Raw genomic sequence first — 12,699 nt, 5'->3', positions numbered from 1 at the left:
ACTGCTGATGGGTACAGGATATTTTTTGGGGGGTGATAAAAATATTCTAGAAATAGATATTGGTGATGGTGGTACAATTTTTTGTGACTGTATTAAATGCCTCAAAAATGTACATTTTTATGACCTGTGAATTGTATCTCAGTTTTTTAAAAGTTCATTCGGAGAAGCAGTCACTGTGACTATCACGGGGGAAGGGACACGGGAACCAGAACGTACGCGGTGGTGGAGGGGCCGTGGGTGAAGCCGCAGGAGGGTCAGGGGCCGAGGGGGCCGCCCGCGGTGTGTGAGTGCGGCGCCCGGCACGACCAGCGGCCACGTGAAGGGGGACTTCTCGGAGAGACCTGTGGGAAGCGGTTGCCTCTGCACAGCTGCCTCCTCTGTGGGTCCAGAGCCAAGCCCCGTCAGGGGTCGGGACACTGTGGTCAGCAGGGACGGCTCGGTTGGGAAGAAGGGCCAGAGGTGGAGTCAAAGTGAGTGAGGACAGGCTGGAGCCCACAGGCATTTCTGCATCAGCCCTGCGACTGATGACGAGAAAAAGGCCTTCCGAGAGTAAAAGCTGCCGCTCCGTGTGTGCATTGCACATGTTCTACAAGTTCCTTTCGGCCAACTCCAGACAGGAGCCATACACGGAGGGGGTTCTGGGAAATCTGGTTCCTAAGCTGCAGCAGGCTGGCGCAGATGCTGGCACAAAGGCTTCGCTGTTTGGAATTGAGAGGTCCGTGCATGGCGGCAAGGCCCTTTGGCAGAGGAGACAGAAGACGGCTCATGGCTAGAAATGCCAGACTTCGTAGGTGACGCAACCCATGAGATGGAAGGGCAGAAAGGCTAGTGACGCCTTCATAGCGAGCTCGGTGCTTTAGGTCTGGGAAGCACAGCACCGCAGTTGTGGTGTGACGTTGGGACATTCACAGTGGAGCCACTTAGGGGCGCCTGGTGGCTCAGTTGAACGTCTGACTCTTGATTCTGATTCAGGTCATGATCCCAGAGCGGTGGAATCGAGCCCTGCATTGGGCTCTGCCCTGAGTGTGGAGTCAGCTTAAGACTTTCTGTCTCCTTCTGCTCCCCACCCGCCGCCCCCCTCCCCAGCTTGCACGCACTCCCTCTCTAAAATTAAAAGCAAATAAACAAAAAAAAAAAAATAAAATAGAGCCACTTACATGAGGTGTTGTTATTCAAACCATGAGACTGTGGAGAAGTCAATCATTAGAAACTTGGGTAGCTGAAAGGGCATGATGATTAAAAATCTTTCGTACAATAAGCCTGTCAAGACCAAGATATGTAAAATATTTCTGTTCATCATATTTGTAATCTCAGAAAATCTGCTTGTCGTGTCTGTAGTCCAGAACAGTCAGTAACGATATTTGATAGACCCCAAATAATTTGTGTGTGCTCTGTACTTTGTTTAGGAAAATGAACTTGCACAGGCCAGCAGCTATGCAGATTTAGCTGTGAACTCTGATAGATACAATCCCTCAGCTCTGACTAATAAAGGGAATACAGTTTTTGCAAATGGTGATTATGAAAAGGCAGCTGAATTCTATAAAGAGGCTCTGAGAAATGATTCTTCTTGTACTGAAGCACTTTATAATATTGGTAAGTAAAATAGGCAGAATCGCTTTGTTTTCTCCTTTACAATTTTCTTCTTTTCTTTTTTAAAATCGGCTTAAAGAGCTCCAGTTGATTAGTGGAAGAGACCAACTGACTTCCCAAATTCCTGCTAATACTAAATATCCAGCTTTTGCCAAACTGATAGGTGGAATAAAAACCATTTTCTTTATGAACAGTTTCAAACAAAAAAAATTGGACAGGAAAATACCTATGTCCCTTACCAACGATATTTAATACATTTTAACACTTTGTCATATTTACATCAAGTTTGGTTTTTAATCAACGAAATGTTATAAGGCCTGAAGGCGCATCTTACTCCTTTCCCTGCCTGTCAAGGTCGCCTGAAATGGGCGTCATTCCTTCCTGTTCATGAGTTTGCACCGAGACAAACACATGTTGTGTTTCCGCTTCTTATCTCTTGGGTTATTAATGAAGTTTCTTTTGAAGTTTTCTCCCTGCATAGCTGTGTTTTGCTGGGTTTGGCTTGCTTGTTTGTTTTACCCTCTGTGTTTCATGTCATCAGCTTTCCTCGGATGTCTGTCTTCTCGCATTTAAGAGTTTGCAGCTAAAACCTGAGGGGGATCTCTGAGGCCACAAGTGAGATTGCTGCGTTGGCCTGCTGCCCCGGGGCCATCTGTCTGATCTGCGTGGTTGGGCAACTGCCCGTTAGCCAACTGATCCCACTGGATCCTTCCTCCCCGAGAAGAGTCTTTAATCTCCTGCCAGACACAAAAGGAAGACCTGGCTGGGTTGGGAGGAGAGGAGGCCGGGAGGAATTAGCCTGTTAGATGGAGTCAAGGAGAATTTAAAGTCGTGTTGGAGCAAGGGAGGGTGTGACCGTTTGGGTATCTGGGGAAAGAGCAGAGGGAAGTGAATAGCAGAGGCCTTAATGCAGATTTCTTGCCTAGATATATATTATTTATTCTCGTTATAAGTTTTAAATACTTTTCCTCGTCCGTTGCTTAGCTTTTAACCAGGTCATTTCTTTTGTCAGACAGTTTTTCTAATTTTATAGAGTCAAATTTGGCTTTTTGAAAGTTTGTGGCTTGATTTGTTTATTGCTTTACAAAGCCCTTCCCTACCCCAAGATTATAAAATCATTTTCCTCTATTTTCTGTTCATATGTTTACATCTTTGTTTTTTCTGTTTAGTTTTAAAGTAAGTTTTGTATTCAAAACAGGAATGAATTTAAAATAGGAATCTACGTGTTTTACTTCTTGTGCAGTCGGTTGTCCTGGTACCATTTCTTACCAGTCCCTTCATCCCGGTTGAGTTTCAGTGCCCATTAACTAGGTTCTGACCCGAGTCAGTTTCTTAACTATGCATTCTGCTCATCTGCTGATTCCTGTGTCCCCACCGCGCTTTAAAATCACTATAGCGTTACAGCATGTTTTGGTATCTGGCAAACATAGTAGAAAATCCCCTCCCCTGCCTTGTTCTTTTAAAAAAGAAATTCTCATCATCTTTCTCTTCTGGATGAATATTTACATATATTAAAAGATTTATCCTGTGACTTTGAGAAAGTTACTACCAATAATAATGCTTATAGCTTTTCTTTTCCTTCTTTTTAAGGCCTTACCTATAAGAGGCTAAACCGGCTTGATGAAGCTTTGGACTGTTTCCTGAAACTTCATGCAATCCTGAGAAACAGTGCCCAAGTTCTTTACCAGATAGCAAATGTGTATCTTGTGTGAAAAACCCGAGGACAGCTATTAATTCACTCAGTTGGTGATTGAGTACCAGTCATTAAGTAACCTTAGCCAATGAGGTAATTGATGAGGATGATATTTTAAATTATCAGATTAATATATGATAAAAATATTATTTGATACTGTTTTATTTTTTAATTTCAATTCTAGTATTTTATATTTTATAAGATTTTTTTATATTTTTAAAAATTAATTCCAGTATATATAACATAACATAATATAACATAATATAATAATATATAATATATATTACACGAGTGTTATATTAGTTTCAGGTGTACAATATAGTGATTCAACAACTCTCTATATTATTCAGTGCTCATCATGGTGAGTGTACTCTTTAATCCCTATCACCTGTTTCACCCATCCTTCCCACCCACCTCCTCTCTGGTAACCCTCAGTTTGTTGTCTGTAGTTAAGAGTTTGTTTTTTGGTTGACCCTGTTTTAAAAGATCATTTGCATTATACAAGGAATTATTAAAAGATTAAAACTATTATTTCTTAATTTGGGGAGGAAATAACTGAAATACTAATTGAGTACAGATGCTTAGTACACATAAGCTGTTCATTGACTATAGGTTAGATTATATTATCTCTGAGTCTTGTAGTGTATTTTTGAAGCAGTAACTTACTGTTTAAAAGGAAAATATTATTTATTACTGATTAGTACTGCTGTTTGAGTTTGGTTAATTTATCTTAATTATTTTAGCTGACATATAGGCTTAACCAGTATAACTCTCTGAAGGTCTTTACCCTACAAAATTAGCCAATAGTTTATATGAGTTCACTCACTTATTCTGTTCATTCAGGAGTCATTTATTGGCTGTGTGCTGTCTGCGCCAGTATTATGTTTAGAACTCTGGGGAATGTTGAAATAGAAAACAGTTCTCCCATGTCAATTTCTTCTACAACTCCTGGCTTTCTTTAGTTTGGGTTTTTTTCCCCTCTGCCTTTGGTTGGAAAAGGGGAGGTTTGTTAATGTTTTGAATGCCTTTGAAACTATTTGAAAAACATTTTAATTTCTGTATTTTAAAAATAATCTTTCAAAACAACATTTGGGAAGAGTTAAAATCTTCTGTAGGTTTTTAAGTTACCATTATCTTGATACAAGTTTTGTTTTTTTAATGTTCATTTACTTTTTGAGAGAGAGAGAGAGAGCGAGCATGAGCAGGGAAGGGGAAGAGAAAGAAGGGGACAGAAGATCCAAAGCATGCTAGACACTGACAGCAGTGAGCCCGATGTGGGGCTCAAACTCACGAACAGTGAGATCATGACTGGAGTTAAAATCAGAGACTCTCAACCGGTTAACAGAGCCACCCAGCCACCCCTCTTGGTATAACTTTATACAAATGTTAGGGAAAAGGAAGTTATGGGGTATACCTAAGTGCTACCTGCTCTACTTTTGTTAGGGTGCATAAAACAGTTTTTAATAAAACTATTTTTAGAGCAGTTGATTTCATGCTTATTCCTTTTAGCCTTTTTGTTTTGTCCATTTAATCTCTCTGAAATTGCCACTATAATGATCTGATACTGCCCAATTCATGATCTGTTTGGATTCAGTTAAGCAATTGATATTTTTAAAGCTGTTTCAATCATTTTTTTATTTTTATGTTTCTTTTATGGTATCACATTTGTCATCATTAAAAACAGAAGATTATTTTTCAATAAAGCTTTAGATTGGAATATGTTCATTTCATTGAGATATTTAATGTAAAAATAAATAGTAGTCAGTAAGTATTGGTGTGAATAAATTATTTGAGTGTATGCACAGGATTTACTACACACTTGCTACAAAAAAAGAATACCCTACTTTGGGCTTATAATCTAACTGGAGAAAATTCAAAAGAAAATACATGGAAACTCTTCCCTTAATAATGTACAACATATTAAGAGAAGTAGAATAATTGAACACAACATTCAGGCATTTTTATTGAAGACAAACTTTGTATGGTGCTTTGAGTAAAAGAGCAAACTATTAATTCTAGAAATTTGGGCGTTGAACTCAGTGGATAGTAATGAAGCAAAAGGAAGGGCAAGTTGTATGTGGAACATGAGTGTTATTTATGGTACTCCGTTTTCATCCCCATCCCTGAAGAAGTCCAGAGTCTAACAGTATTAAATAGCACATGACTATAGGCTAATACATATTTTCATTGTAATGTTGTTTTTAGGTTTGCTTATTTATTAATGAATTTAGAAAAATTGTGTTATCCTTAACTAAAATTGTCCCAAGATATGAATTAATGGAAGATCCCAATCAAGCTATTGAATGGTTAATGCAGCTAATCAGTGTTGTTCCAACTGATTCTAGAGTTTTGTCTAAACTAGGAGAATTATATGATAGTGAAGGAGATAAATCCCAAGCATTTCAGTACTACTATGAGGTAAGTATAATTTTACTTTCCTTTTTTACCTTTTAACCTTTTAAATATTGTTATAAAGCAGTCAGCAGAAAAGAAAACAAGTCAGCAGACCTTTTAGTTTTTAAAATTTAGAAATGTTTACTAGTCTTTAAATGAATAATGATTTAAAATAAAATAAAGCATTTGTGAAATATAAAATTTTTTAATAATTTTAGTTAAAAATGAAATTAAAAGCACACATTCATTTTCCCTTGAAGCATGATTTTCATCCTTTTTAAAATTCTATTATTTATTTAATTTGACTCAGATCATCTATCAGTACATCAAAAAGTTATTTATAGATAATTAAAATGTATATCAAGTAAATGTTTTCTAAATCTTGTACTTCAAAACATAAAGTGCTTATGACACCTCATGCTTTTTTGTTAAGAAATTTCGTATTGGATAAATTAATCATTCAATAGGTAAAATATTGAGGTATAAATTATACATTGCCACTGATGCTGTATTGTCATGTTCCATATTTTTTCTAGTCATATAGGTATTTCCCCTCCAACATTGAAGTTATTGAGTGGCTTGGAGCCTATTACATTGACACCCAGTTTTGTGAAAAAGCCATTCAATACTTTGAAAGAGCTTCTCTTATACAGTAAGTAATTATTCTGATTTCATGTTTACTAAAATGTCTTGTGTTGGGATTTGATTTTATCTCTAAATTAGAGTCTGATAAACGTATTACGTTCCTGAACAAATATTAATGAACATTCATGCATTATTTCTATTAAAAAAATGTTTTAATATTTATTTATTTTTGAGAGAGAGAGAGCATGAGCAGGGCAGGGGCAGAGAAAGAGGGAAACACAGAATGTGAAGCAGGCTCCCTGAGCTGTCAGCACAGAGCCCGACACAGGACTCAAACTCATGGACCGTGAGATCATGACCTGAGCCAAAGTTGGACAATTAACCAACTGAGCCACCCAGGTGCTCCTTATTCCATTTTCTTGAATGATGTTCCATTTATTTGGTCTTTATTATGTTAAATATATTACTTTTTTATGCAAAAATTAAAAATATTTAAGTTATTTTTCTTTATACATTTTTCTTACATTTTAGCAAACAAGTATTATTTCTTTATCAGAAAATGACTGACTTGGTCCTAGGACAGGTTTCATTTCTGGAAGAGTCCTAATAGAAATCAGTTGTGTTGTTTCCAGTTTATAATCAATTCACATTGTATATTACAAATTAAACCTTTTTTAGAGCACGCAACTCTTTTTTTTTTTTTTTTAATGTTTATTTTTGAGAGAGGAGAGACATCATGAGTAGGGGAAGAGCAGAGAGAGAGGGAGACACAGAATCCAAAGCAGGATCCAGGCTGAGCTGTCAGCACAGAGCCTGATGTGGGGCACAAACCCACAAACCGCAAGATCATGACCTCAACTGACTGAGCCACCCAGGACCCCAAATAAATAAGTGTCCAACTGTGGCAGCTCAGGTCATGATCTCACAGCTGTAGCCCCATGTCAGGTTCTCTGCCGTCAGCACAGAGCCTTCTGTGGATCCTGTCCCCCTGGGACCCTGCCCCACTCATGCTCTCTCTCAAAAATAAACATTTTTTAAAAATAACGTAAAGTTTATTTATTTATTCTGAGACCGAGAATGTGCGTGAGTGGGGAAGGGGCAGTGAGAGATTTTTCTAAGTTTATTTATTTTGAACGTGCATGCGTGCGAAAGAGAAAGAGGGAAGTGGGAAAGATAGAGAATCTCCAAGCAAGCCCTGCGCTGTCAGCATAGAGCCCAACACAGGGCTGGACCCGACGAACCATGGGATCATGACCTGAGCTGAAACTGAGAGTCAGACGCTTAACCAACTGAGCCACCCAGGTGCCCCAAAACCTTTAAAAATTTTTTAAAATAAAGTAGGAGTCAGCAACTACTCACTNGCCCCGCGTCGGGCTCTGTGCTGACTGCCAGCTCAGAGCCTGGAGCCTGTTTCAGTCTGTGACTCCCTCTCTCTCTGACCCTCCTGCTCACGCTGTCTCTCTCTCTCTCCTAGAAATAAATAAAAAGAAAAAAGAAAAAAAAAAGAATGATGGAGAAATTAAGACATTTTCAGATAAGCAAAAGCTGAGGGAGCTTATTACCAGTACAACTACCCAACAAGAAACACGAAAGGGAGTCATTTAGTCCAAAATGAAAAGACTAGACAGTAACTAGTAACTCCAAGACCTAAGAAAAAATTAAAGAGCACTTGTAAAGGTAACTTCATAGGTAAATATAAAAGTACAACACTTTGTACTTTTGGTTTGGCTTATAACCTCTCTTTTCCCTATATTATTGAAAAGGCAAATACATGAAAGAATGCACAGAAAAGGAATGATGGGATTCAAAATAGTACACTACAAAAAATCAACTAAATACCAATAAAGGGCATTGATGGAAGAATTGAGAAACTAAAAACATGTAATACACAGAACAAGTAGGGGCGCCTGGGTGGCTTAGTCGGTTAAGCGTCCGACTTTCGCTTAGGTCATGATCTCGCGGTTCGTGGGTTTGAGCCCCGCGTCGGGCTCTGTGCTGACTGCCAGCTCAGAGCCTGAAGCCTGTTTCAGTCTGTGACTCCCTCTCTCTCTGACCCTCCCCTGCTCACGCTGTCTCTCTCTCTCTCTCCTAGAAATAAATAAAACATTAAAAAAAAAAATACACAGAACAAGTAGCTAAATAGAAGAAGCAATCATTCTGTGTCAGTAATAACAAATAGAAATATATTAAACTTTTCCAGTAAAAGAAAAAGATTTACAGATTGAATAAGAAAATCAGTATCCATCTATAAGCTATCTACAAGATATTGAATAAACCCACAATTAGAAGAAGAAAGGAAATTATAAAGATTGTATCAGAGGGGAGCCTGGGTGGCTCATTCGATTAAGCATCTGACTTAAGGTCAGATCATGATCTCACAGTTTGTGGGTTCGGGCCTCACATCAAGGCTTTGGGCTGACAGAGCGGAGCCTGCTTCAAATCCTCTATTTTCTCTCTCTGCCCCTCCCCTGCTTGTACTCTTTCTCTCTCTCTCAAAAATAAACATTAAAAAAAAAAGATTGTATCAGAGATAGAGAATAGCCAAACAGTAGAGAAAATCAATAAAACCAAAAGTTGATTCTTTGAGAAGATTAATAGATTTGACACATCTTTGGGGCACCTACATGGCTAAGCATTAGTTAAGCAACCAACTCTTGGTTTCAGCTCAAGTCATGATCTCATGGTTTGTGAGTTTGAGCCCCACATCAGGCTCTACACTGACACTGCAGAGCCTGCTTAGGATCCTCTGTCCCTCTCTCTCTGCCCTAACCCAGGTCACGCTCACTCTCTCTCTCAAAAATAAATTAATTAATTAAAAAAAAAAGACTTTACACATTTGTAGCTTAGATTGATGAGGAAAAGGGAATATTTAAATTACCAGAATCAGAAATGCATGGTCATTACTACCAGTTATACAGAAATAAAAAAATTATAAGAAAACTCTATGAACAGTTGTATGCCAACAAGTTAGTTGACATAAATAAACTGGACTAATTCCTGGAAACACCACAATCAACTAAAACTGACTCAAGAAGAAATAGAAAATCTGAATAGACGTATAACTAGGAAGGAGATTGAATTAATTAATCAAAACTCTTCCAGCAGGAGTGCCTGGGTGGCTTAGTCAGTTAAGCATCCGATTCCTGATTTCGGCTCAGGCCATGATCTCATGGTTTGTGAGTTTGAGCCCTGCATTAGACTCTATGCTGACAGTGTAGAGCCTTCTTGGGATTCTCTGCCTCCTTCTTTTTCTGCCCCTTTCCCTCTTGTGCGTGCGCTCTCTCTCTCTCTCTCTCTCTCTCTCTCTCTCTCTCTCAAAAATAAATAAGTAAATATATCTTTCTAAAAAATACTCCAACAATGTTGGGGCACCTGGGTGGCTAATAGGTCAGTTAAGGGTCTGACTCATGATCTGGGTTCAGGTCTTGATCTCATAGTTGTGAGTTTAAGCCCCATGTTGCACTTTGTGTTGGGCTCTGCACCGGGCATAAACCCCACTTAAAAAAAAAAAAAATCCAACAAAGAAAATCCCCAGACTAGATGGTGTCACACTGGTGAATTCTACTGAGGTGGTTGATTCTGTGTGTCAACATGACTGGCCACTGGCTGCCCAAATTAAGCATTATTTCTAGGTGTGTCTGTAAGAGTGTTTCCAGATGAGACTAACATTTGCAATGATTGACTCAGTAAAGCTTATTGCCCAGCTCAGTCTGATACTCATATGGAATCTCAAGGGATCTCGAATAACCAGAACAGTTTGAAAAAGAAGAAAGAGTTCTCATACCTTCTGATTTCAAAATTTGCTACAAAGCTGCAATAGTCAAAACAATGTGGTATTGATATAAAGACAGACCTACAGATGAATAGAATCCAGAACTCAGAAATAAGCCCTTGTGTGTATAGTAAATTGATTTTCAAAAAAGGTGCCAAGACCATTCAATGAAGGAAGGACAGTCTTTTCAACAGAAGGTGCTCAGAAACGTGGATATCCTCTTGGGAAGGAGTGAAGTTGGACCCTTGTCTTACACCATATGTAATTTAATTCAGGGGCATGCAGGTGACTCAGTTGGTTAGCACCCAACTCTTTATTTTAGCTCAGGCCGTGATCCCAGGGCTGTGGGATTGAGCCCCGGGTCAGACTCCAAGCTCAGCATGGAGAAGACTCTCTCTCTCTCTCTATCCCTCTCCCCTGCTTGGGTGCACTCTCCTTCTCTAAAATTAAAAAAAAAAAAAAAAACCTTAAAAATGGATCAAAGACCTAAATATAAGACTTAAGTATGAAACTCTTAGAAGAAAACAGGGAGGAAAAGCTTTATGCCGTTGGATTTGACAGTGATTTCTTAGAAGTGACACCAGAAGCACAGACAATAAAAAAAAAATAGACTTCATAAAAATTTAAAACTTTTTTACATCAAAGGACTCTATCAACAGAATGAAAAGACACCCCACATATTTGCAAGTCTGTATCTGATAAGGGGCTATATCTAGAATATATAAAGAACTTCTATGATTCAATAACAATAACAACAAAAAACAATTTAAAAATAGGCAAAGGATTTGAATAGGCATTTCTCCAAAGTAGGTATACAGATGATCAATAAGCACATGGAAGTATGCTCAACATCATTAGTCATTAGGAAGATGCAAATCAAAATCACAGTGAGACACCACTTCACAGCTTTTAGGGTGGCTGTTATATTTGAAAACAGCAACAACAAAATAACATGTGGTGGGTGGTTGAGTACCTGGAGAAGTTGTAACCCTGTGTGTTGTTGGTGGAAATGTAAACTGGTGTTTTATGGAAGACCATCTGGTGATTCCTCAGCAGTCTAAACTTAGAATTACCATACGATGCAGCAATTCTACTGTCAAGTATATACGAAGGAATTGAAAGTGAGACTCAAACAGATATTGGTTCGCTCATATGCATAGCATTGTTCACAGTGGCCAAAAAGGGTAAACAATCCAAGTGCCCATCACTGATGAATGGACAGGCAACAAAATGTAGTTGTATACATACAATGGGATATTCAGCCATCAAAAGGAATAGCATTCTGATACATGCTACAGCATGGAAGGACCTAGAAAACATCATACTAAGTGAAAGAAGCCAGACACAGAGGAACAAATATGGAGTGATCCCACTTGCATGAAGTGTCTAGAATGGGCAAGTTCATAAAAACAGATAGTATATTAGACGTTACTAGAGTTGGGGGGTGAGAAATGCAGAGTTATTACTTAATGGTTGTGGGGTTTCTGTTTGGCTAATGAAAAAGATTTTGAAATAGATAGTGGTGATGATTGTACAACATTCTGAATGTAATTGATGCCACTGAATTGTATATTTTAATCATAATTTTTACAAATTAATAATGTGATGAGGTGCCTGTGTGGCTCAGTTGGTTGAGCATCTGACTCTTGGTTTTGTGTCAGGTCGTGATCTCACAGTTGATGAGTTCGAGCCCCCCATCGGACTCTGTGCTGATAGCATGGAGCCTGCTTAGGATTCTCTCTCTCTCTCCGTCTCTTTCTGCCCGTCTCCTTCTTTCTCTCTCTCTCAAAATAAATTAATAAACTAAAAAAATTAATGTGATATACCAAAAACATTTGAATTATACAGTTTAAATGGGTGAATTATATGTTGCATGATTGTATTTCAGTACAACTATAAAGAGAGAATACCTACTATGATTTCATTCATGCAAAGTTCAAAACCAGCCTAGATCAGTATTAAAAAGTGAGGGTGATAGTTGCCTTTATAGATAAAGGAGGTAATGTTGGGTGTGTAAAGGAGCCTTCTAGGGTGTTGGCAACATTCTGTTTCTTGAACTGTAGGATAATTACGTGAGTGTTCACTTTATATCAGTTTTTTGAGCTGTATAGTTAGTTATGTTTTGTGTGCTTTTCCATATGTGTTATACTTAACAATAAAAGATTTAAAAATTAAAGAAAAAAGATAATATGAGCAAAGAAAGACAAGACAGCCCTACACTGAGGAGAGCCATTTGGAAATGTAGGGGGAGGGCCATTTTTAGGGTCATGATGGTGGGGAAGCACTGTGAGCACTAGGTAGGCAGCCACCAGGGTGGTAAAGAGTGATGTGTAGAGGCCTGTGCAGGGAGCTGTCTCACCCTAAACGCCGGTAGCACCTTCACCAAATGCTGCATTAGGACATGTTAATAGGGGGGCGCCTGGGGGGGTCAGTCGGTTAAGCATCTGACTTCAGCTCAGGTCATGATCTCACAGTTCATGAGTTCAAGCCCTGGGTCAGGCTCGGTGCTGACAGCTCAGAGCCTGGAGCCCGCTTCAGATTCGGTGTCTCTTTCTCTGCCCCTCCCCGGCTCATGTTCTGCCTCTCTCTGTCTCTCAGAAATAAATGAAAACGTTAAAAAAAAAAAAAAAAAAAAAAAAAAAAAAAAAAAAAAAAAATTAAAAAA

The 12,699-nt window shown here is 38.6% G+C and overlaps 1 protein-coding gene across 7 annotated transcripts in view; it reads left to right on the top strand.

Moving 5' to 3' along the window:
• IFT88 (intraflagellar transport 88) overlaps positions 1 to 12,699 on the top strand; it is a 121,714-nt gene that overhangs the window by 72,770 nt on the left and 36,245 nt on the right. For all 7 annotated transcript variants that reach the window (XM_077745381.1, XM_077745382.1, XM_077745380.1 and 4 more), the window contains 4 exons: positions 1,407 to 1,593; positions 3,181 to 3,289; positions 5,551 to 5,701; positions 6,214 to 6,329. In XM_077745381.1, the coding sequence (XP_077601507.1) occupies positions 1,407 to 1,593; positions 3,181 to 3,289; positions 5,551 to 5,701; positions 6,214 to 6,329 (563 nt within the window). The remainder of the gene's footprint in view (positions 1 to 1,406; positions 1,594 to 3,180; positions 3,290 to 5,550; positions 5,702 to 6,213; positions 6,330 to 12,699) is intronic.

The sequence above is a fragment of the Crocuta crocuta genome, unplaced genomic scaffold (genome assembly GCF_008692635.1).
Source record: "Crocuta crocuta isolate KB4526 unplaced genomic scaffold, BGI_CrCroc_1.0 scaffold258, whole genome shotgun sequence".
Taxonomy (NCBI): Eukaryota; Metazoa; Chordata; class Mammalia; order Carnivora; family Hyaenidae; genus Crocuta; species Crocuta crocuta.
The sequence above is the reverse complement of the archived record's forward strand: the minus strand, read 5'-3'. Positions and strand labels throughout refer to the sequence as shown.